The sequence below is a fragment of the Acartia tonsa genome, chromosome 5 (assembly GCF_053477335.1).
Source record: "Acartia tonsa isolate MP-2025a chromosome 5, ASM5347733v1, whole genome shotgun sequence".
NCBI lineage: Eukaryota > Metazoa > Arthropoda > Copepoda > Calanoida > Acartiidae > Acartia > Acartia tonsa.
In genome coordinates this window covers 19,279,961-19,303,894 of record NC_137264.1, presented here as the reverse complement: position 1 = coordinate 19,303,894, position 23,934 = coordinate 19,279,961, and the positions used below count along the sequence as shown (strand labels likewise).

At 31.7% G+C, this 23,934-nt stretch overlaps 1 protein-coding gene across 1 annotated transcript in view; it reads left to right on the top strand.

Annotated features, from left to right (window-relative positions):
• The first annotated feature begins 8,684 nt into the window (after window positions 1-8,684).
• LOC145318949 (synaptotagmin-1-like) overlaps window positions 8,685-23,934 on the top strand; it is a 59,433-nt gene continuing 44,183 nt past the window's right edge. Inside the window, exons 1-5 of the mRNA XM_080160713.1 lie at window positions 8,685-8,759; window positions 10,616-10,669; window positions 12,816-12,952; window positions 13,738-13,770; window positions 21,843-21,924. Coding sequence (XP_080016839.1) covers window position 8,759; window positions 10,616-10,669; window positions 12,816-12,952; window positions 13,738-13,770; window positions 21,843-21,924 — 307 coding nt within the window. The 5' untranslated portion in view covers window positions 8,685-8,758. The remainder of the gene's footprint in view (window positions 8,760-10,615; window positions 10,670-12,815; window positions 12,953-13,737; window positions 13,771-21,842; window positions 21,925-23,934) is intronic.

Sequence of the window (23,934 nt, the reverse complement as noted above, 5' to 3'; positions counted from 1 at the left end):
TAATTTTAGCTTACCAATTTAGAATCCGGAATCCGCTATAAAAAACGGATTCCAGATCCGGATTCGGATTCCAAAATTGGCCGAAAATTGGGCGGATTCCGGATTCCGGATTCGGATTCCGGATCCGGATTCCCATCACTAGTTATATTCAAATTTATTTTAGCCAGCAAGGTATATACTTTACATTTACATATTTGGAATATCAGAAAATAAACTTAAATTTATGGATTCTCTAGAAATCTATAAAAAAAATTTTGTTTGAATTTACAAAACAATTTTTAGTATTTTTAAAAAAGAATATTTATCTTATTTTTAAAGAAAAAACCAAAAACTAAGGTAAAAAATAAGCTTTACATTGCTAGCACTTGAAATTTATTAAATATCTTAGAGGAACACAGTAATAGTGTCTGACTGATTATGACGTAACAAAAAAAATTAGCCAATGAGAGGCCACTATAAATTTTACCATTGGTCAATAGCGGCCTCTCATTGGCTAATTTTTTTTTGTTACGTCATAATCAGTCAGACACTATTACTGTGTTCTCTTAGAGACAATAAACATTTATATTTATGTAAACCCATTACTTGACATGACAAAGGCTTAAAACATGTTTCTAAACCTGTTCTCTTAACAGCCCCCAAAAAAATTTAAGTAAAATATTAAGTTTTAAGATAGTTTGTTGATGTTGAGAATCAACTATTAATGTAGAATTAAAATTCTGATTATAACTCCTTCAAATTTTGACACATTAAAAGAACACTAAAGAATTTATATTCATTGTTCCCAAGGATGTAATACCCACCATAAAAAAGGGAATCAAAATAAATGGATATGTCTGACTAGGTAAGAATAATAATTATGCTTCGCACAAGCAATAAAAAAATTATCTTAATGCGATAAAGAAAATTCTTATCTTAAAGTACACTGCAAATGAAAGGGAAGAAAACTTTAATTTAACATTTTTTCTTAATGATGGAAAAAAACCTAAGATACTTATTCATTGCTTTGTATTTTGGACAACTTTCTACTTTTTAGCTTATCATTCTTGGCAAATTGTCTGCAATTTGATATGTTACATGATTTTTCAGTATAGCTTGAAGTTTTTAAAGCCATACTGGAATATAAATTACATAATGCTATGCTAATTTGAAAATATTGATGAAGCTTCACTGTGCAGGAAGAGTTTCTTAACCCTAATTCTATAAATAACTGTAAGTTAATGCACAAGATCATCTGTATCAATTAGCTGATTATGTGTCCTTAATTACTTACTTCATTGATACATTCATTAATATAATTATAGTGGAGTGAAAAGGCATGTTAAAATGTATTAAACCTTTTATCAGGACAAGCCTATATATTGAACTTTGTTAACTATGTTTTGACATACACAATAGAGTATAGATAATCTGAGATTGTTGCTTATTAAATAGTCCCTATGTTAATATTTTTATATCTTTAATACATAGTTTAAATCTTAATTTTACAAGGTACGTTAAATTTGAAAATAATTTTTTTTATAATTATTAATAAATGGGAAAAAAAGCACTTTTAGCTAGATGTGCTTATTGTATGTAATTCAAATTGCACACAATAAAACACGATAGTTCCATATGTGCATGTTTTAATGCTTTTCTTTTGCTAAATTACAAATAAAAGATTTGCAATTTGTAAGCAGTAATAAAAAAAAATAATGACAAAGAAGGATAAAGGGTTTAAAAGAATTTGCGACCAAACTCTTGAGAAATATTATCAAACTTGATTAATACAAATTTTAGTGGCATAGTTACTGTATAAATTATTGTGTCTGTCCAACCATCTGACTATCTGTTTATTTGTGCGCTAGTTTCTTAGTAATGTAAATTTGCTTTTATAGCCTTCTATTTAAGATATACAGCTAAAATTTTGCTGAAGATTCATATGATGACATTTGCACATTTACTTAGTCTGTTAGTTTGACTTTTCAAGTATTATGTTTTTATATATCTGTATTTCGTTACTGAAGGATGTAGTCATCCTTGTTTTTTTACATGGTAATCCTAACCATAATTGTTCTATGCATCTATGAATGCAATTTTTTATTAACATATCATCATATTATAATTTTTCTATGTCTATTTTTCATTAAATTTTTTAGATATGACTTATTTTTTTCGATAGGAACAATATGATAATTCTAAATAACATTTTCTTTGTTTCTCTGTTATCGAATGACAGCTATAAATTGTCTGATTATGCATAGAGGAATAGGATTTTTAGATTTACATGTTAAAATGTATTTCCAAGTAATTAATGACTTTTATAGTTTGGAAATAACGATATATATTTTGGGTTGTTAATGTAGATATTTTTTAGATAAAGTCATATAATGGATATAGAATACATTGATATTGGGATAGATTTTCGCATACCAAATTAAATTATTTAACTGGATGATATAACGACCCCCATCCCCTTATCATTAAGGAACGTATTGACCAATATCTAAGGACTATATTAGCAACCTAAATTGACGACAATAAACTACATTGTCACATTATCCACATATTCTATTTTCATTAGTCACATAGCATAACATAATGCACGCGCAAAGTAGGCTATTGCGTTTTAAAAAAGGGTTGCTGTCTTGTTAGGCTCAGGTTCATGTATGGCATTTAATATTATATTATTTGGCATTAGAAATCCTCCCTGAAAAGCTCAGCCCATTTAAGAAGTATTAAGTAGAAGATACATGTGAATATACAGACAAATTTATGCTATACCTTTACCGTAACAGAATAACTTACAATTCTAAATAATAATTTCTTTGTTTCTGATAATTCTATGACGTTTTGGTGAAATATTAGGCAAAAGGGATGCAACTCTATAAAAAAAAAAGTAAGGCTTGATCGTAGCCGAAGCTTATACGATATTTATACATCACGGTTTCGTAATTTGGCATGTAAATAGCATGAAGCTCGATACATTTAAAGCTTTGTTATGTAAGATTAGCTGCAGCATATACAAACATGAGCTGCTTAAAACGGCAGCTGCGGCCGAGGATCACCAAATAAAATATTCTAAGCTCAGAATATAAAATTCAGTTACACAAGGAAAGCCAAATCTAAGGACGTCCTATGAAACAAAAATGTTATTCAAAACTAAGATAAATTAAATAATTTTTTTTCTAAAAGCATATATGGAAATATTTCTAAATATTTAGTGAACAAAAAACAATAATTTTCTATAAAAATTATACCTTTTTACTCTACTAGCGGCTTCGCCCCTAGCCTCTAGGGGCTTTGCCTTAAGAGGTAATTAAAAAAAAATTGGAGCTGCCCCAGTATCAATTTCAAAATTTTCGGGGAAAAAAATTGGATCTGCCCCAGTATCAAATTCAAAATTTAAAAATGGGGGGGGGATTTTTTTTTGTTTTTTTTTTGGGGGGGGGTTAGGGGTATCCAACCCAAGAAAATAGCTTAAAACCATTATAGATATGTTTAGAAAAGGGTCATGCAGAGTTGGAAAAGGAAAGACATTTTTATTGGAATTCCCTTGTTTTGTAGGAACACAACTATATTATTTCTTTCTCCTGACATTTATACTGTAGAGTTTTGTCTACAACTTTCAACATAAATAATTTATTATCAACTAAACCTCTACAGAAAGATAGATTTATGTAAAAGAATAGATTATTCATGGATAGATTAAGCAGATGTATATCAACTACTTCTATCTACAAATTCTTTTCAGTATTACAATTTTTAGAAAAATTAATAATAGTTATTTCTCGTATCGTATTATAAACGGCTTTCCGCGGATATAGAATGCACAATTATACAGGGAGTAAGGGAGGGGACAATGGGCAATTAATTCAATATAAGAGTTATCAAAGAAAGGGCATGAAATCCAGTTTAATCCAATAAATTTGTAGGAAATTATAAAGGGATTGTTAATTGAATAATAGATTTCCATAGCGTCATGTAAAGTGAAATCACAACTTGTTTTTGATAAAATATATTGAGGTTTTTTGGTGTGATTTTTATATTAAAAGATTATTGAACCCGGCCAGCTGCTAGCAAGAATATGACAGCCCCTTTTTATTCTGTTTATTTCCCTTGCCCCTTGCCCCCACCTCCCTTCTCCCTTCTCCCCGTCTGCTACATTCCAAACTAACACAATGAGTGTTTATTTCCCTTCCTCCCACTTCCCTTCTCCCTTCTCCCCGTCTGCAATATTCAAAACATACCTAACGAGTAGCGGTATTCTATGCGCAAGTCCCCAAACTCAGTCAGAAACTGCTAAATTCTTGCACATTCCCTTTAAGCCAGTCCCCAAAGTCTGAGACTCCTAAAAATTGAATATTCGATCCATTGTTCCCTCCCTTACTCCCTGACAATTATAAGATTAAAACTAGTTTTTTTAGCCCCGTGGTGCCGAAGCGGCGAAGGTACCGGCTAAAAAAACTAGTTTTAATCTTGTGATTGTACATTTCTATATTCGTAGAAAACTGGTTATAATACGATGCTAGACATAGTTTTTTCGTATGGATGAGAACCGGTTCCTATCCACCGGATTCGAATGAATACGGAAAAGTTATAAATTGACAGACAGAAAAACGTGTTTTAAAATATTGTTTCTTTGTTTTTATTTTTGGATATATCATTTTTAACTATAAAAAAAACATGAATTTTATGTACATTTTTTCTTTTTAATATAATTTTGTATTTACTTTAATTTGTTTGAACTTATAAAATTTGAAAATTATATAAAAATACAAATTCTGAATATGCATCAACTATTAATTTATAAACAGAACAGAGAAAAAAAATGTGAAATATGAATAACAGAGTCCATGTTTAAACAATCTGGGATTTTTAAGTCAGTTTTTCAGAAACCGAAAAAAACATTTACTAAAATAAGACCCCCCCCCCCCCGATGATTATTGTCTCTTGCTAAAAAAATCCCATTAGTTGAAATTTTGAAAATTAACATCCAGCTAAACTGCAAGGTTGATCATATTATATTGTTTTCCTTTTCTGCCTTTATAGTTTTACAAATTCATTTATTTTCACTTATCTTTTAATATGTAAATTAAATTAATATGAATTATGTCATTTAGACTGAAGAGGGTACTATGTTTACAGAAATATATTTCAATAAATAACTAAGAAGTATCAGATACTTTTTCACTAAGTGAAAAATAATACAATTTCCATAACCTTTGGAGGATATACAAAAATTGTATTAAATGCAAAAAAAAGTACTAAAAGAAAAATTCTTAAATGTGTTTTTATGAAAATATTTTCCTTTCCAGTTCTTGGAACGGAAAAAGTTGGAATTTAAAAATCTTTGCTAAGAAGTAGACTCTTCTTAAGAAAACTAGTTTTACCTTCATTTTTCATCTTTGGATCAAACCAGTCCCTTGCAGTGTTATTCCTGTGAGGTACTCATCTAAATGCAGCTGAACCTTACATGAAACCTTGAGGCTATAGCAGAAAGTGTTATTGGGAATGAGAAGGGTAAATCCACGTCACAACACAACAAACGATGTTAAACCCAGCTATATCTGAAGTGCAGCAATAAAGATAAGAGATGGGGGAAATGCAACAAAGGGCATGCCATCAAAAGGTTAATTAACCAATTACCCTCCTAAAAACTTAAGAAAAAACAATAATATATACTAGATAATAGCTTTCATATCCTTTAAAGGATTATTATTTAGGGTTCGTCAAGGTAATTGGTGAATTTATATATCGGACTATATATAAAACTAGCGGCTTCGCCCCTAGACTCTAGGGGCTTTGCCCAAAGAGATGATAAAAAAGTGTAAGGTGAAATTCGTAAAAAAAACAAAAAAAATAAGAAGGACCAAGGAAATCTTCTACAAAGGAAATCTTCCAGAAAGGAATTCTTCTACAAGGATATCTCCTCCCCCCCCCTCAAAAAAAAGGACCAAGGATATCTCCTAAAAATTTTTTTTTTAAATGGGGGAGAATTTTTGGTTTTTGGGGGGGTTGGGGGTGTCCCACCCCCCAAAAAAATAGCTTAAAACCACCACAGGACCAATAGGTATATACCCTGAAGAGTAGAATCCAATCGAGTCAGTGGTTACCGAGATCTTAAGGGACAGACGGACGGACGGACGAACAGACATCGTTCTACTTTGTATTATAGACTAGCGGCTTCGCCCCTAGCCTCTAGGGGCTATGCCCCCAGAGGTAATTAAAAAAAATGTAGTACATGTGGTGGATCTTCATCTTCATCATATGCATGATAAAAAAAAAAAATTTAGGATCCTCATCTTCATCATATTATAATTATACATCATCAAAAAAAAAAGAAAAAAAATTAGGGGGAAATTTTCATTTTTGGGGAGGTTGGGGGTGTCCCACCCCCCAAGAAAATAGCTTAAAACCACTACAGGACCAATATGTATATACCCTGAAGAGTAGAATCCGATCGGTTCAGTGGTTACCGAGATCTTAAGCTTCAGACGGACGGACAGACATAAGCTACTTTGTTGTATTATATATAAACATTAAAAAAATATCGCAAATATATTTTTTAGTTTATTTGTAAATTAGTAATTTTCACGGAAACTAAAAAGTTTCCAACGGATGTACAACTTAGGAGCTAAGAATGGTAAACAATTTTATAGATAACAAAATCTGTAAAATTTCATAGGGATTAAAAAGGCGACTCGGCCACGGATTTTAAAACTGTTCAAAGCTTCTGATTTAATTTATTTTTAATTTAATAATATTTTATAAAAAAAAACATTATTTGATTCAATAATCTGCAACGTCCTAGTTTTTTTTCAGTCTGTGTTCTTGTCTCTATCCATCATACGACTTGTTTTTCAAAGAAATACTTTTACCGCAGATTTACCAAGAAACAAGGATTATTTATAAGTCATGGAGAAAAGCGTATTCAAGTATAAAGGAGAAGAAAAAAAATAGATCCTCTTCATTTTTGCCTACTTTCTATTGTTGTTTTTGTCTCTAAGTACATTGGGATATCTTTACTTAATACTAAATAAGCGGCTAAGCTCCCAGCATCTAGAGGCTCTTTTTTCAAAGGCACTAGAAAAATAGCTAATTGAGATCTTAAGCTTCAGACGAAAAACCCTACTGCTTTAGATAAAGGAAGATATGTGTATTTCTAACCAAGGACTGGAGGACTACCAACCAAGTAGAACATGTAGAGAAGCTACACTTGCATAATGTAAGTCAATGAAGTCTCTCTAATTGGTGCATCAAAACCTTTTAAACAATTTTGTAAAACTAAAATATTATACGCTTAAAAATTTTGAAAATATTTTATGTTTACATTTTTAAATTATGTCTTAAATCTTTATCTACGCGATTTTTGTATTTTAACTAATTAATATGGTTCTGTAGAGTTTGATATAACAGCTGAAATTTTAGTTTAAAGATAGGCTAATCTACTAGTAATAAATAAATATCTAACCATTTATGACTGGCTGTTTCGACTTTTTAAAGATTGTTCATGCTTATCAAACATTTGCATAATTTTAAATACATTACTCAAATAAAAGTAGATGTCAGGTTTAAGTCTGGACTAACCAGGGTGAAATAACAGAGTACCAACGATTGTATCTAAATTATAGCCAGAGGTGGAGAATGCCTTGGCACCAGACAGGCATGTTATTGTCCAATGCACTTTTAGGACAGGCATAAGATGGATTATCAGAAGGCCTTATCTAATATGTAGATTGTCTGGACAAGACAAAATACAGCTGCTATTTGTTATCCTGATGGATCTAAAATGTCATGGACATGACACTTGCTCTTGCTAAATAGCTAAAATATTGTATTTATCAATCCTTAATTTCTTACATTAAACTAATGCAAAACTCAAGTTAACATTTCATGCAAAAATCCACTTAATTTTGGCGTGTACACACAGACATATTTTATTATATGTTGTAAAAAAGAAGTAAAGATGCTCTAAGTGTTGGTTAGTTGGGGTCTAATTAATGTAAACAAGATCGTGAACAGATATTTTGAGGGAATTTTAACTTCTTGTTTTTTTTCGGTAAACAAATTACAATATTATAAGGTATTGAAACCAACACATAAACGCATAACAATAGAAATACTAAGGCTTAGTTTTTTGAAACATGATTCTAAATTCTCTTTTGAAAACGGTTGTTCTATATCAAACTTAAATCATGTATCTGACTCCATTTTTAATTTGAATGTAAATCCTACTTGTAAAAAAATAGGAATATACATTCAGTTATTAAAATAAGGGGTCTTATATTTGCGTTTTTTAGTGCTGCAAATCATCATTGCAACAAATAGTAGACACAATGATTAAATGATTCAACTGCTTAACCGTCTCTGCTATTTATATAAACTAAATGAAATTACAAATTGAATTCATAAAAATTGGATGTTAACATGAAATTTTGGGGAATTATTGCAAATGAAACCTATTTGTTTTAGTAATAGAGATAATCAAGAGACATACTCTCTCAATCAGCCAATAGGAGAAGAGTGGAGATACATTCCAGACATGTCATTAATTGAAATTGTGCACAGTTTTTGGCAGAAAAGATGATGTTTTTTCATATCGTATGCAAAATGAGTCAGCTATAAATAGTCGCATTGCATTAAAACCTAATTATTCAAGAGCTTCTTCTTTAAAAGGTATGTTTTTATATTTTATTTATTTCAGAACAAAAAATGGTTGATGACGGGTGTCTCCCAAAAGAGTCTGAATGATATGAGGAGATAGAATAAAAAAGAAAGTAAGTTATGTATGACATAGGAGAAAAGTTACCCTACAATTTATAAATTTAAGTTTGTTGATTGTCAAAGAATGTCAAAACAACAAAAAAGGACTGGTTAGATATTTTGGATCCTTTGTATTGTTTACAGAGTTGGGGTTCTTTTCTGGTATGAGTAAGTCAAATCCTTTATAACGTAATTATTAGATGTGTTACAATTCACCGTAAAAATAGAATCGAATATTTCTGAAAGCTGCTAGCGACAAAACAAATAAAAGAATACTCTATAATTTTTTTGCAGCACACATTTTATTTGTCTTCTCCGGGCCTATCTATAGGACAAAGTGAAACGAAATCTGTCCGTCCGTCTAAAGCTTAAGATCCAGATAACCGTTGAACCGATTAGGCTCTACTCTTCAGATAATATACCCACTGGTCCTTTGGTGGATTTAAGCTGTTTTCTTGGGAGGTGGGACACGAAAAACACCTCTAAAATCCTCCATCCCATTTTTTGGTAAACCCAAATTCAATACCAAATAGAAAAATAGCTTTAGGGTTGATTCTATATAGGGGGGATTTCCAGGGAGTAAGGGAAGGGACAATGGATCAAATATTCAATTTTTAAGGAGTCTCAGACTTTGGGGACTGGCTTAAAGGGAATGTGCACGAATACAGCAGATTCTTACGGATTTTGGGGACTTGCGCATCAATGCCCCGCTAACTAGCTGAGCTAGTTTTGAATATGCAGACAGAAAAGTTTGTTATTTATCGCTGGTTTGAACAAATATTTTTTCCCAAGAAAATGTCTTTTCATGTATAGAAACTCTACTGTGATATTTATGTATTAAATAATCTAAGAACCGCTTGAATTTAGGGGTCAGTTATAAATATATCAGAAGGGTTGAGGTAGTTCTAAACAAGATTTTTCTAGTGATTAATTACAGAATGTTTACTACATTGTGATGTGTTGATAATTTAATTTTCAAGTAAATGATTTTTTTCTTAGAACTAATTTTGTTCTAAATTAGGTTACCATGATCCCTTTACAATTTTGGTAAAATTTTCTTGATAAATCTGGTTTTCATTGCTTCTCAGCGAACCCTCTTAAATTGAATTAATTGCCCATTGTCCCCTCCATTACTCCCTGGGGGATTTCTCTTTACCTTTGGGAGAGCCATTTTTCTCTGTTAACTTATCCCATATTCCTGTAAAAAAAAACATAAGGTAAACAGCAGACTTTTCTAATTTCACTTTAGACATCAAAGTCATTCCTTGTCGATTGATTGATAGGGTAAAGTTATGCAAATTTTTATAAAGGTAAATATTATAACAAAAAAATGAGCTTAACAAAAATTGCGGGAAATAAATGTTTAATGTAGGTTAGGTTTAAAGTAAAGTTTAGGAGAGCCTACAGATGAAGGCAACCACAGGGATTAAACACGAATAAAAACTGTGTTTTAGCAGATTTTATCAAACATTTAGTAGAATAGAATAAGTCAAACAAAAAACTAATAAAATTCAGGGATATAGAGGTATAAGACAATAGCCGATAAATTAATGTTCATCCCCAATGTTGATACACAAATTTACCACTTTTGTAGATTACAATTGGTGGTTGAAACGTTTAGACACTCAACTTAATAAACTAACCAATCAAAATTCAATAGAAATGTCCAAAATTGTTAGGCATAAGAAACATTATTTTAAAACTTTTGGGACTAGTGTAATATATTGCCCAATGCCCCCCCCCCCCGCCTCCCTGAAGAAAATCACTGTTAACCCTTTTTACCATTCGTCCCCCAAAAAGTTTTTATGAATTATATTGTAAGAGGGGTACTACTCAAAATGTGAATTAATTTATTGTTTGTTTATTTCAGTGAGCAACCGTGGAGAGCCGAAGGTAGAACCCTATGTAATTATTCTATCAACAGGTATACATATATTTCATATTTAGATAGTTAATAGATAGATAGCTGCCATGTATCTGATAAAGATCACCCGCGACCAGGGGCGTCCAAGCTTTTTCATTTGGGGGGGGGGGGGGGGTAATCTTTATGTCATAGAGGGAAGCTTTTTTATTTGGGGGGGGGGGGGGGTAATCACCCCATTACCCCCCCCCCCCTTGGACGTCTATGCCCGCGACTGTGGCATAGCACGAGTGCATCCGCTTGATGTTGGGAATATAGTATAGGTTAGAAAATCAAGGCACCTCGTCGAAATTAAAGATATCCAAGATAGTTCCCACTGCTGTTATGTCAGTGGCATGACGTCATTGATAGGTATAGTGTGGAGAATGCCTGGCCTTACAAAGACGCAACTTCTTACAATGTACAAACATGACTTTCATACAAAAGTCGTGAAAATCAAATGGTTGGCTGTAGGACGGTTGACCGCGGCATCATTCACTTTACTATCAAGATTTGATCCGGATATACATCAAAATAAGGCTTAATAATGTAGATAGATATTAGCTACCCATATATTAGTAAGGTAGATCCCATGCATTACCCAATAAAAGATAGTAATTTTCTCTCTAATAGCTAGTATGTGAACAGTAGCTGGCTATATAACAGAATAGTAGTTTTTCGAGTGTTCGTAGTTAGATAGATATATAATTTTGCAATCTAACTGTTATAACCCCAAATCCATGTATAAAATATTATATGATAGTATAAATAAATTTTACAAATTTCGATGCAAATTTTTGTTCTTTTCTATTGCAATCATTAATCAAAAACAATCATAATATTTTCCCTAAAATATGTAAAAGTAAAGAAAAACAACGCTATTTTGTTTTTACTTTATTTATATACTAGAATGATACAATATACTAGAAAGGTGCTGAATAAATAAGGTTTTTTTGTGTCAAATTATTGATAACAATCAAATTATTTTGTAAGTATTATTTTTTAAGCTCTTCTTACCTCTTGATCTAATTATTTTATATGTCAGTGGATTTTATGGGAATTTTTTTCTTAAGGTGCTTTAATTTTTTTTTTTTTATTTTAGGGACAAAGCCTATTGTAGAATTAAACCCCTTAAAAATTGAGTCATGAGGCCATACAATAATATAAAAAGTTTATATTCCTGAACAAATTTCCCCTTTGTTTTACTTTTAGTGTTAATAGTTTATAATAACTAGCATTATTCCAAAACATTGATACTTTTATGCAAGAATAAAGAAAACGTTTAAATGTTCATAAAACGTAACCTATTTGTTAGACACATTGTGTAGTTATGGTTTGATTTCAAACCCCCAACTTATCACACTAAAGACTTTTAAAAATGTATGAAGTTAATAGTAAGAGAATGGGGAAAGCCTTGGGGTAAAAAATGCAACTAATTGTCATGCACTCCCAGACAAAAGTTTTGCAATCAAATTGTGGCCTGTCTTTAATAGCTGTGTTGTATAGTGCTAAATCTCTACTAAAGATATAGCCTAAAACCTTCCCGGAACCTTTCCTGCAATGGGTAACTCAATCGGTTCAGTAGTTATTGAAATCTTAAGCCTTAGACCAAAAAACTTACTGATATTTTTCTTTATATTGTTATTTACTCTTCCCTTTCTATCTGAGATGTAATAATTCAATGTTTCATGGTAAATATTATGCATGAAACTTATATCACGGTATTGGTTATAGACAGAGCTTACCAGCGGCATTAAGCTATATTTTCCTATATATTACTTCGCTACCATAGCACTTGGGGAGGGAATTTATTAAGATAGCTTAAAACCATTCTGAGATCTAATTTTAAAAGTAGATGAAGAAGCTTCTCTAATATGAAGAACTCAGTGATCAACCAGATCTCAAAGGCAAAAAAACCTTACTACCTAATATAATAGAACTAGCGGCTAAGCCCATTCTTCCTAGGGGCGGTCTCATTTGGGAGGGGGGGGGGGCGTGGTTCATGGATCCCTCCCCAAAAATAGATATATTCTTAATAGGTGTTTTAAGAAGCTACTTTGTAAAAAGAGTCAATTCAGTCGTTATCGAGATTCCTAGGGACAGACAGACCGACGTGATAAGATACAGACATACATCCTGTTACTTTTATAAGGATTTTATTTTATTGCAGTAGTCGCTGGCTTTGTGTTTGTAACGTGTTGTTGGTGGTGTGTCCGACGATTTGGCGCCAAAAAACGGGAGAAAAATGTTGAGAGCCAGGGGAAGAAGAAGAGGAAGTCACACGGAGATGTTTTCATAAAAACAAAGGTAGATGTTTCCGAGGTATTACTGGACACTCTAACAAACGAACAAACATCCGTTTTATTTTTTGTAAGGTGACATGATATTTAAATGGATTAAAAATATTCTTGCTTAAAATCATCTAAATCTGGCAACTGCGTCACTAGCATCTAGGGGTAGGAAACGTCATGAAAATAGCGTAAAACCATGCCAAGTCTAAAAAACAGCTTAAAACCATTCCGATACCAATGTGAAGCTACCATAAACTGGAGAACTCAATCGGTTTAATAATTATTGAATTTTTAAGCTACATACAGAATACCTGACTACTTTACATAATAGGATACATGTTAAAAAGTGTTAATACATACACAAACCGCACTTTCCTTAAAAGTTTAAAGCTAACAAATGCAGAAATACGTGCACTAAAGATTGGAGAAAGAATAACTTATATTGCTCATTACCTGTTCCCCTGCATTTGTATCTAATGCAAATCGTCAAATGTTTTACTCAAGTCAAACAAACACAAATATAATAGTTATTTATCGCATCGAATTATAAACAGATTTCCGCGGAAACTAAAATGATAATTATAGGATTAAAATTAATTTTGTTACCCTCACGGGTCCGAAAGCTCGGGCTAAAGAAACTGGTATTATTTTGTGATTTTTATTTAAATGTTCGTGAAAAATTGTCTGTATTACGTTGTTATACATAAATTTCGGTATAGATGAGAACCGTTCTTATCCAACGGACATGAATCGGTTACGAAGCCATACTATAAATAATTTTAATAATTTTATTATTTATAGGTTGACAAACTCGGACATACATTTAAAGCAGAGGTAAGGTGTTTAATTGATAGAAAGATATAAAGGCTGTTCTAGAGATAAATTGTGTAATTAAATTGCTCAGTTATGAAATAACAAAACTATGCCTTTTCTCAAGCATGCAATAGGTTCCTCCAAAAAAAATTTGATGTAATTTTCTTTCTGGGGCACCCTAAAGTAGTAAGTTTTTTTGTCTGTAGCTTAAGATTTCAAAAACTACTAAACTGATTGAGTTCTCCTTTATAGGTAAGCTTCAAATAGGGTACGGGACGGTTTTATGCTATTTTTGTTTTATATTTAATCCTTTGGATGGTTTTAAGCTATTTTTCTGTCCTCTGTCTACCCCTTTGAAAACAGAGCATCCTAAATACTAGGAGAGCAGCCGCTAGTCAATAAATAAGACGATATAATGATATCTTTACAAGTAGACAGTCTAAACCAAAGTTTATTTTCAATTACTGCCTGCAAAACTAAACAAGTGTTCTTATTTTTTCAATAGTACTACAATATTGATAATTGGTTCAAAAAATTAAGCGTACAAAACAGTATAAAACTAAGGATTGTTTAAAGTAATGATATACTGGTAAAGTAAAATGTAAAATAGTAAAATATAATACAGTTCAATTGAGAAATTCTGTAAATTTCCTAATATAAAATGAAAGATTTCAAATACCAAGGAAAAGGAAAGCTAATCTTTATTTCACAAACTAGCATGTTTAAAATAAATACATAATCCTGTTTATTGGTAAACTAGGTGTTAAAACTGTTTGATCTTATATTGACCCACCCTGTCTACCTCTTCACCTCTTTGTCTGGAGTAGTTTAAACACAAAAGCATAGAAAACTAAGGATTAATTGGCAGGTAGATTATTTAGCCCGGGTAACATATGTATATCATAATTTTTAAACGTTATAGTAGTTTTTTTAATCGCTTAGTCTATGAAAAAACATTCAAAATTCAAGAGCATGACATAAAAGGTTTTTTTTCAGAGAGTTATAGAAATAATATTATTTGACAAAGAAATCTTCACAAAAGAAACAGTAGTCTTTCTTAAATATTAGCCGAGTAAATCAATTTAACGAAGCTTTCATGAAAAAGTATTTTTTTAGGGCCTATGAAAAATTACGTCATACTGGCCGGCCTACCATTGCAATGGTCAAGAGCTTCCTATTTAACCAACCACCATAGTTAATAACTATAAGACGGACAGACAAAGCGAGTCAGAACTTATTCATCTTGGCTTTCAAATAGAATGCCTCTTAGTGATTTAGTATTCTAAGCATAATTTCAAAGTTTGTTAATTTTCATAAGTTTCTATTTTTAGCCTTCACAAACAAAGTTATTTATTCACATTAATTAGGAGATAGGGATAGGTAAATGAATATGGTAGCATGTGACAGCTTAGCTTTAACAAAAATACCCAAAGTTTTAAGCTAACTAATGATAGAATATGCTCATAAACTTTGGGTACCAGAATGATTTACATACCAAAGGATTCCTCCATCTTTTTTGTATAATATTTAAGGTAAATTCGATGTCCTGACTGAATATCTATAATACAAAGTAGCTTGATGTCTGTCCGTCTGTCCGTTTGTCTGTCCGTCTGTCTGTCCCTTAAGATCTCGGTAACCACTGAACCGATTGGATTCTACTCTTCAGGGTATATACCTATTGGTCCTGTGGTGGTTTTAAGCTATTTTTTTTTGTAAGAAATATCCTTGGTCCTTTGTAGAAGATTTCCTTTGTGAAATAATTTTTTTTACAAATTTCACCTTACACTTTTTTTACCATCTCTTGGGGCAAAGCCCCTAGAGGCTAGGGGCGATGCCGCTAGTACATCAATATTGAGTTAGCCTAGATCAACAAAAATAATTATATTCGATTTGAGAATAATTTAATTGCAATTTTTTTAATGTTTGTCATTGCACTATAATATTTGATGCTTAAATTTTTTTTGTTATCAACTTTTTTTTGTTACAATAAATATTCATTTATTATATAAGTATATTTATACTGAACACACTAAAGACTAACACGACAAAATAGTTAGGACAAAAAGTTTTTAATAGCTTTAGACATGAAATTTTATATACACTAGATTAAGACATTCTAAGTAATTATCCTTATAAATATAAAAGTTTCAGCATGTATGTCTGCCTGTCTGTGTGCACTGAAGGATCTCGCTAACCGCTAAACCAATATTGTTCTTTTTTACAATGCATCTTCTCATAGGTCCCGGGAAGGTTTATAACTATTTTGGGGAAAGTAACCACCAACCTTTTAAGACAAAGTGCCACTACTTTAAAACAAAAACTTAAAATGGAGGTGAGGTAGGCCTCTAGTGGTTTTCCGCTAGTTATAAAAGTTATATAGTAAAACTTCATGCAATTCAGGTTTAATTTGAATTGCTTACTTATATTTTTAACAAAATCAAGAATAACTAAAAAGCATTAGTTTCACAAAATTATCATTGAATCTATCTAACTTTTTTCAATGTGATTTTATAATTTAAAATTTCTTCTTATAAAAATGCAATCTTTTTCTTTTTTTGTTGTTCAATTTTTCTACAGAAATATAAGAACTTTTAAATCTAGAAAAAAAACATTTTTTTTGTAAATATTTTCAAATTTTTGGGTTTAATGTCATGTTCGTTGATTTCACCCCTACGGGATCGCATTATTTTAAAGTATAGGAGTCAGAAAGGTCAGAAAAGGTTATGTTGGGTTATTTATTATTCAATATATGTAAAGGGTGTTTAAATAAAAACCAATCGCTTCACTTTTTTCAATATAAACCTTACAGTTTTAGTCCAAAACTAATAAAAAATAGTACAATTCATGCCCAAGCAATGACAATAATAAAACAATATTGAATTTAAAATCTACTCACCCTTCCAGAGCACTAGAGCTCGAAACCTAGCCCTTACAGAGAAATTTGCCCTACGCCGAAAGTGCATATTTTATAATAAAATTAAGACAAATTTGTCTCTTTAAAAAAAGAACAAACCGTCTTAAGTACTTGAAATCTTGTAGATAGACCCCATAATGTTTGGAGTTTTTGATGGGGCATGTAAAGACGTTTCTCTAGACACCTTAACAAGGTTTCTAACATAATCCTAGCCAATTTGGCATCAAAAAGAAAGACCTGACAAACATCAAGAACTAGATTTAAACAGAGCCGTCATGCCTCAATGTTGGCTGGGTCTGCCTTTTTTATCCCAAATCGGCTAGGATTGAGGTAGAATCCTGTTTAAGGTGTCTAAAGAAAGGTTTTTACATGCCCCATCAAAAACTTTAAACGTTATGGGGTCTATCTCCAAGATTTGAAGTACTTATAATGGTTCAAATTGTGAGCGATTGGTTTTTTTTTAAACACCCTTTAGCTAGTGATTGGACTTAGTGAAAGGTTTAGGTCCTTAGGATAAAAGTTGTTCAATCATAGAATACATCACTGAAGGGCTATTTTGATGCTTTTTATGCCTTTAATCCATTTTATATCAAGAGGCACCGTAAAAAAGTGACATTGATAATGCCCCATCTTTTAATTTTATTAAAAGTAAATTGTAACGCTGTGTGACTTCTTTAACAGTAACATAAAACGACAGTTTGTTAGTGTTTAAAACCTTTTTATGACTTCCTTAACATTATAGAGCATAAAACGACAAAAAAAAACTTTTTATGAGATATCCTTGTTATTCCTGGATGGTTGTGCACTAAATAAATTAGAAACTTTTTTTTCTTATTGTCTGAACTCAATTCCTTTGAGGCGTAATAACATTTATTTAACATAATGTAGGTTGCACAGAAGAATAAAAGAATAGGTTAATACCAAATATTTTGATCTATGTCTCATTTGAATTTTTGTTTGTCAAAAATAAACTATTTTACATTATTGATAGGGCAAGCTTATCAAGCTACGCGCAAAACATAGTTTTGATTTATGTCTTACTCTTACAGAATCTCTCTTATTTGTCACAAACGATCTCGATAACTATTTATACCGATTCAGTTCTCCGCTTCTTTAGAAAAAAAAATTTCTGGTAAAAAGTTAGGTTAAACCGATCCTAAGATAAATGACTTAGAAAAATTTTCAAAACAAAATCACAAATCCCCGATGAAAGTTTTAATTAAAAAAGAATTATAATTTTATCATTTATTTTAAGAGGACTATAAATAGGTGGGCTGCTGATTGAAAACTACCTGTTACACAAGTTACAGCCTGCGCATAGAAACCTTGTTTGTGATATAAATATATTTAGCATTTGTATTTCTTGACAAAATTAAAGTTGAAGTTTTAGGAATGAGATAGGTGTCGCAACAAAAAAGTGGATTCCCATTAACTCGTAAACAAAAATCCTTAGTGTTCATCAACGTCATACTTTATAGGCCTTCTAATGTGTAATATCGTCAATAATATCCAGCAAAGCAGATTATATATGTAGTATATGTTATGTATATTATATATGCATTTGCTATCAGATCGACCATTTATTGCTATTTTAGCTTTTTAAAGGTTAGATGTTTTGAATTGTAGACTAAAAGAAACTGTGATGTTGAGTTGGTGGTGTTGTAATTTAATTCTTCCTGTCTCTATATTTCTTTCTTTTTAAAACTGATTTTCAATTTTTTGGATTGTATAATTTTTTTAGGTATTAAGTATGTAGTTATATTTTATGCACATCAACTGTCTCTACATTTTTATCCTTTTTATTTCGCTTAATAAAAGTATATTTGGGGATTTCCCCTGATTTGTTCACTTAACAACCCTCCTTCTCTCTTACCCCTTATTTTTATGGGTGGGGGGGGGGGGAGTATGGCTGCTACTCTTGCGGGGATCTACCCTAATATGTCTATAAATGACTAACCTTAATGACTAACACCTAAAGGTTTAATTATTTTCAAGCTTTATAATATGCCCATTGAGATATTAAGAATGATCAAAATAACAAGGATGACAACATCCATAAGTAGCGAATCTCAAAAATTATGAATGAATAACGGGAAAAAAATACTAAAGAGCAGTGTCATACAAAAATCATTAAACTTGACAAATAGGGAAATCACGCCTTTAAAATCACGCAACCTTAAAATCACAAAAACTTAAAAATCTAGGAATCGATCTAGCACTGCAATTAATATAGAAATCTTAATGAAACCTAATGGAAATATGTAGAATATACGTATATTCAATCCCTGATAATTTCAGCTGTCAATCCTGAAAAACTTAAAAATCTAGGAATCGATCTAGCAACCTAATTAATATAGAAATCTTAATGAAACCTAATAAAAATATGTAAAATATACGAATATTCAATCCTTGATAATTACAGCTGTCAATCCTGAATAGGAATGAAGAAAATCACGAAAAACTAAAAAAATAGGAATCGATTTAGCACCCCAATTAATACACAAATCTTAATAAAAATTTTGAAAATATGTAGAATGTAAAATAAATTTATTTCTGGAAGTTTCAGCTTTTTATCTTGAATATGAATTGAAAAAAACACGAAAACTTGAAAATCTAGGAATCGATCTAGCATCCCAAATAACAGACAGATGGACAAAACAATGTATAGATTAGATGGGCATATGTCATAGGAATCTTCACTAAAAATTTCAGGAGCCGAGAAAATCACGTTACGGACTGACGGAGATACAAAGCTAATTATAGAGTAGCTTCGCTACTAAAAAATCTGAAGTATGATAGAAATTACTTAAACAGACAATTAGTTACAATTAAAAGAGTAGTAGCTGCGGCATTGACATTATGGCCAGAGTAAATATTGTTTGTTGGAAAATTATCTTGACCTTAATTTTAGAACTTTACTTTCCCTCTTCACAGGAAAAAATATCTTGTTAATAAAGCAGTTTGATGCCTGATAATCTGCATGTCTTTTTGTCGAATACATCTTTTAGTTGTTAACCTATTTTATCTCTATCAGATAAGGCCCTATTTATGCATTTTATATTGGTGATAATTTTGACTTAAATATCTGGCAATGATACTCTAACATTCTATTACAAATCGTAAAGTCTAATAAAAGAAAATTCCCACAATAAGTTTAAAATTCCAAATGCAGAATTTAGTTTTGAGAAGAAATTTTTTTTTAAATTATGAAGGGTAATTTATAAGGGTGATTTCCCTGGTATGCTGGTGGTACCCACACCAAAATAGATCTAAGCCTTCCCTAGTCCTATGAGAGAACCATATCGGTTCAGCGGATAGCGAGATTTTTTGGTAAATATCATGTTACTTTTGCATAGGGATATAGCTAACCTACATAATTATAATTGATCTTGTTTTGAGAATATAAACCCTGAACCACTTCATTATGTAATCTACATTTTTCTGGATATTTTGTCTATGGTAGTCCATAAGTGTACAACTTTACAATATATTGTTTCTATTTGTTAAAGCAACACGTATGATAAAAGAAAAAGATTCTTTTTAAAGAAAAATGCTTATATATCAATCAAAATCTATATTTTTTGATTTTTTACTCATCCACTTTATTATGCAAATCTAAAGAAAATCAATGGGAAAACATTTGTTTTGCACTTTTCTCCACTTTTAAAAATTGATCCTGATAAAATAACAATTTTTAAAGGGATTTATGCATTAATTATAATGATAAACAGTTTAAGGTAGATTTTAATGATTTTTCTAAATAAGAAATAATTGAGAAAAAAAAATAAATTCTATCCCTATCACTTTAGAGGACAGCTGCTGACCCCCAGTCTTGTAGATGAACTTAAATACATGTTAAATATAAAAATTACCCTGAAAAGTATACAAAAATGTTTTTGATATGTTAAAAAAATCCATTTTAAAACCTTGATTTTGAGAATGATGGCCTTTAAGATGCTTTTACTGGTGGTGATGGTGAGCAAAATGTTATCTAAGTACATGACCATTACAACAACTTGTCTATTAACCTATGTACCATTTTTTGTAGTCATAGCAGCCTCCAATGGAGCCTCTCGACATGAAATATAACCATTATCTAAAAACTACATTATTTACTTTATGAATTTTAGTAAATTGCTTGGTTGGGAGGGTGGTGGAAGACTCCTCCAAAATAGTTATAAACCTTCCCTGGACCTGTGAGAAGCTAAATTTACATAGACAGAAAGACACATAATTACAGACTTAAATATAATTATACATAAAACTAAGTAAATGCTATTGAGCTTGTAGTAAAACAGAAAGTGGTTATTATTTGTTTATAATTTCTTCTAATATCTTCTTCTTAGAAGCTTAGTTTTCCTTACTTTTGTCTCTGTTTATTTGGGTTTAATAATTTGTAAAAAAAAAAATATATATAGCTTAGTGTTATTTTGTCTATACCTTAAGATTTTGTTAACCACTGAACCTATTGTGTTCTTCATTTTGGGTAAGCTTCGCATAGGTCCTGGGGTAGTGTTAGGCATTTTATTTTTAGATTTAAGTCTTTTAATGGTATTAGGCTACATTTTACCCCCATAACAGTTCTGATGTTTTGATGTGGTGCATGTGCAGAATTAATGGCACACCCAATACCCTGTTGAAGTTATATTTCCATCTATCAAAAACTTTTCCTTAGTTTACGGATGTTAAAGTAATAATGTGATAAGCCCAGAAATGTTTTTATATATCGGTTTACGATATATTTAGATTAACTTATCTCTGTTTTGGTCTAATAAAACAACGAGAACGTCACAGAAAAGAGAGTCCTAATCGATCTAGGCTTAGTTTAGAAAATTTGCAGCTGAGTTTGCAAAAAATATAAGATGGGAAATTGTATCCGAATGTGTTTAATACTATCCTTTTTGCCAGAAAAAAATTAGCCAAAGCAGATTACCAGAATTTTTTACAGATAAGCCGGTGTGTAAGAATATCCTTCAAGCTACTAGATCTTTCATCCGAGCAATACATAGACCTTAACGGTAGTTCTTTTGACCTATTTACATATCCATGTATGACTGAATAAACCATGTAACAGGATAAAGATACTTTCATAATCTGTTACAGGATAGAAACTTTTAGTAATCTTTTCATACAAAAAATATCTAGCTATCCAATATTTATACATCTATCTTTTTTCTAGGCCAATGAAAGCATAGACGATGATGACCTTCTATTGGAACATGAACAGAAAGTAGCTGAACTACCTGACAAAGATTCTAAAGGAATTTTCTAAGATATTGTAATTGTTTAATGCTTATAGCTGGAAATTGACATATAGAGCATCCGCTCGTTGTCGTCTAGGATATGGTTTGAATCTCAGCCTAAACCGCGACATAACTAAATAGGTTAAAATAATACCTGACGCTGCTATATAAGATACTAGCGGCTTCGCCCCTGGCCTCTAGGGACTATGCCCCATGAGGTGATTAAAAGAGAAAAAAAGTTATACTATTGGTGCTGCCAGTAGTTTTATGTGTTTACTAACTTCCCCATAAACCAAAAATATTTGGGGATATTTTTTTTTTTTTTTTTTTTGGGGGGGGGTGTCCCACTTCCAAGTAAATAACATAAAACCACCACAGGACCAGTAGGTATATTCCCTGAAGAGTAGAATCCAATCGGTTCAGTGCACACCCCACCCGAAGGCGTGTTAGGTTAGAAAAAAAACGCAGAAACGGTTTACACAGGCTGTACTGGGACCTTATGGTGGTTTCAGAACATGCTTTCCCTAAATTGAGTTAGTAGCTTCCCATAGTAGAAAATTTTAAAATTACTTTTGGTGATCAAAAATTACTTTTATTTTTAGACTACGTTCACCTAACCTGCTTTATTGTCTTATTTTGTCTTTCATGTTTATCATGCAAATTCGCTGACATTGCAGTTGAAATGACAGATATTGGAGTATTGCTGTAAAATCATCTTTTATACAGCAAAAAGTTGAAATATAAAATTAGTTATTTTAGAGAAAATTACAAGTATCTTTATGTAAATCTTTCTAATATTGCTCCAAATTGGACAGTTAAGGTGCTTAAAACTATCTACATTCAATGGACAATCAAAATACATAGTTTTTAAGACTATATAAGCCAATAGGAGCATGCTGAAGTGATTTTTAAATATGCTAAAGGAAAAAATATTTCCTATTTTTAAAAATAAATTGAAATTTAATCGACTTTAGAAAGGATTTTAAGGTAAGTTATGGTGTATAAAGTTGTCACTTGTAATTAGAAAGCCAATAAAACACGATCATCTGATATTTTGAACCAATAGAAACATATCTTATGAAAAATAACATAAACATTGAAAATAAACCAAAAATTGGTTAGAATTTTAATCATTTCCAACCAGGTTACAAATGTAATCTACTAATTCTAGTAATTTTTTATAAGAATAGTTGATTGGCTTTTTAGATTTTTTATAACCTTATGAAACAAAATTAGTTTTTGCCATCTTAACTAAAAAAACATAGTAATTAAAAGGGTCCTACCCCAAACGTAAGAGTCCCAAACGTCAGAGTGGACAAACGCAAGAGTCCCAAACGCAAGAGTCCCAAACGTCAGAGTGGGACAAACGTCAGAGTGGGACAAACGTCAGAGTGGGACAAACGTCAGAGTGGACATTGCTTAAGTAAAACATCAGAGTCTATGCTATTTTAATTATATGACAAAAAATAGACAGTTAGGCCCCCTAGCCTGCCTAGCCGCGGGCGCTCGGCCCCCTAGCCTATAACCTAACCTAACCTAATCATAAAGAAAATGACTTTGGCTGCAGCACTCAGCACCCTGGCCTACCTAGCCGCAGCGCTCGGCCCCCTAGCCTGCCTAGCCGCGGGCGCTCGGCCCCCTAGCCTATAACCTAACCTAACCTAATCATAAAGAAAATGACTCTGGCTGCAGCACTCAGCACCCTGGCCTACCTAGCCGCAGCGCTTTAATGATTATAAAATCGAGACTCATACATTTTACTTATAAAATGTCCACTCTGACGTTTGTCCCAAAAATCCTGCGTTTGTCCACTCTGACGTTTGTCCCACTCTGACGTTTGTCCCACTCTGACGTTTGGGACTCTTGCGTTTGTCCACTCTGATGTTTTTCCACTCTGACGTTTGGGACTCTTACGTTTGTCGTGGAACCATTAAAAGACTTTTAAGGATGATCTCACTTATAATAAAAGAAACAATTTATTCTTAGGCGACATTTTTTTTTGTTGATAAACACTATTAGGTACTCTAA